Below are 2,323 nucleotides of genomic sequence, written 5' to 3' on the forward strand. Positions count from 1 at the left end.
AAGAACTACTTTTGATAAAATTTACTATTTTAACCGCATTTTCCATCACTTCTTTTAATAATGCTTGCATAGATTTGACAGCTAATGCATATTTATGAATAATGCCGTGATACCAAGAAAAGTTCGGCGCGACTTCTTTGAAATATTTTACAAATCCTACATTTTCCCCAGTCATCGAACTAGTACCGTCGGAAGAAAGAGCTAGACTTTTTTCCAATCTAATTCAAAAAAATCCGTTTTTCCATCATCCCTTGAAAAAGTAAATGTCCCCTTGTCTGCCCCTCCATACTTTTACAAAAAAGCATCCGTTCTTCAATGTCCTCTTTGCCAATGAAGCGAACGAATCCCAAAAGTTGTTCAACATTGCTGACATCAGTTGAGCCGTCCACCTGAATGGCAAAGATTTCACTATTTAGCTCATTTTTAAGTTGACCCCGCATATCAATCCCCAGTTCCGTGAATCGCCTATCAATTGTTCGCGCGGAGTGTGAGGTATTTTCAATAATTTGGGCCTTCTTATCCCTCCATAAAATTCGAGCCCATTCCGCACAAATTGGACTAATTAATTTCCCCACTTCTGTTTGTGTTTTACCTGCCCGGGCAATAGCTAGTGCTGCAGCATATGAGCACTCACATAACTTTCGCCTCAATCGTAAGTCCTCGTTGTCTTCTACTGTTGATTCACTACCCAACATTTCCCGATCTTTTCCCTCCAAAAACTCAAGTTCGCGCAATTTGGTTTCAAAGACCTCGACCGGAAGGTTTTGAGATTCTGGGTGGATTTGCTCAAAATGACGTTTCATTTTTAAGGGAGATTTAAGCGAGTCGGTAAATACTTTTAAACAAATTAAGCACTGCGGGTCACCACTTTCTTTCATGCGAAAACCGTACTGCAAATAGTCCGACATTTTTCACGTCTTTAAGTCAGAAAAGAGTAGGAGTGGGGATTAAGGAATTTAGCATATCTTCCAAATTTTCCAATGACTTCATGATTGAAGATTTCGCACGCACATCTCCAACAGAGTAGAAGTTATGACTCCTTCTAATCCTTTTGTCCATGGCACCGTGATTCTACAAAACGATATGCCCAAAGCATCATACATGATGAAGACTACCAAGAAGATGAATAAAGGTTTTCAGGATATCTTCACAATTTTAAGAAAATGGCCATTCTATTGAAATCCATTTAAAGATTTATTTCATTTCGATACTTATTACACGTCAAATTTTCGGAATTAATAGACAAATGTCATTTCGTTTTGTTCAAAGTTCATTTTTCTACTAGAAATTTAACTTTTCCATTCGTGGCTAAAAATTGATCTTTGTTATTTAAAAATTCAAATATTTGCTTTAAAATTCAACTATTTAGTTAAAAATTACTATTTTTTTTAATGAAGATTAATCTTTTTGTTTAAATTTCATTTGTTTAGTTGAAAATTTAACTATTTAGTTCAAAATTTAATTTTTTCATGTTGAAAGTTAATTTTTTTATTATGAATTTAATTATTTAATTTATGTGTTCTCTTGAAAATTCATCCTTTTAAGTATAAAATTAATGTGCTTGTTAGAAATTTCATCGTTTTTGGGTGAAAATGCCAGTTCTTTGTTGAAAATTAATCTTTTAACAATTTTTACATACAACAAAGAACTTTTTTTTTAATATCACCTATTGCATTCTTCAATGAAAATTAATTTTTGGTCTTGTTAAAATTTAACAACTTGATTGGAATTGAAACAATTTTTATAAAAATGAATTTTTTTAGTGCAACATCCATTACTTTAATTACCATTGTTTATCAATTATCAAAATGTCGTCCGTGAATTTCTTTTATATTATTTCAGATGCTAGATACTATAAAAAATGCTTGTTTAAATGCTTGGTTCAGTTTGTCGAATAATTAATTTTTTATTGATAAGTTATAATTATTAGTTGTTTATTATGATTACTATATAATTCAATATAATACATACAATATATTGTAATATTATAATACACGGAGAAAACGATATCGCAAAAATTGCAATATATACCGCAATTCCTGCGCTTTATATCGTAATTATCACATTATAATTGATAATAATTTATTATATTATATACACGAGGGTTCTAGCAGTGTCAAATTGAAGTTAGTGCATTATAATATCCTAAAAAGCTCCTGAACCGGCTTGTACGTTATTATATTGCGCTTTATTCCCATACAGAGGTTTTGCGATATCATTGTTAAGTAACGAGATAATTCTAAAAGAATGTGGTGCAGAAGAGACGCTAGTAGACACATGGGAAAGAAATCGGTTAAGATGGTTCGGACATGTTGAGAGAATG

The 2,323-nt window shown here is 31.9% G+C and overlaps 1 protein-coding gene across 1 annotated transcript; it reads right to left on the minus strand.

Annotated features, from left to right (window-relative positions):
- Nucleotides 1–218: 218 nt before the first annotated feature.
- Nucleotides 219–908, minus strand: LOC117181113 (protein FAM200B-like). Its single transcript, XM_033373681.1, has one exon. It carries the CDS (start codon nucleotides 906–908, stop codon nucleotides 219–221), a length of 690 nt encoding a protein of 229 aa, XP_033229572.1.
- Between the last annotated feature and the right edge of the window lie 1,415 nt (nucleotides 909–2,323).

The sequence above is a fragment of the Belonocnema kinseyi genome, chromosome 10 (genome assembly GCF_010883055.1).
Source record: "Belonocnema kinseyi isolate 2016_QV_RU_SX_M_011 chromosome 10, B_treatae_v1, whole genome shotgun sequence".
Lineage (NCBI taxonomy): Eukaryota > Metazoa > Arthropoda > Insecta > Hymenoptera > Cynipidae > Belonocnema > Belonocnema kinseyi.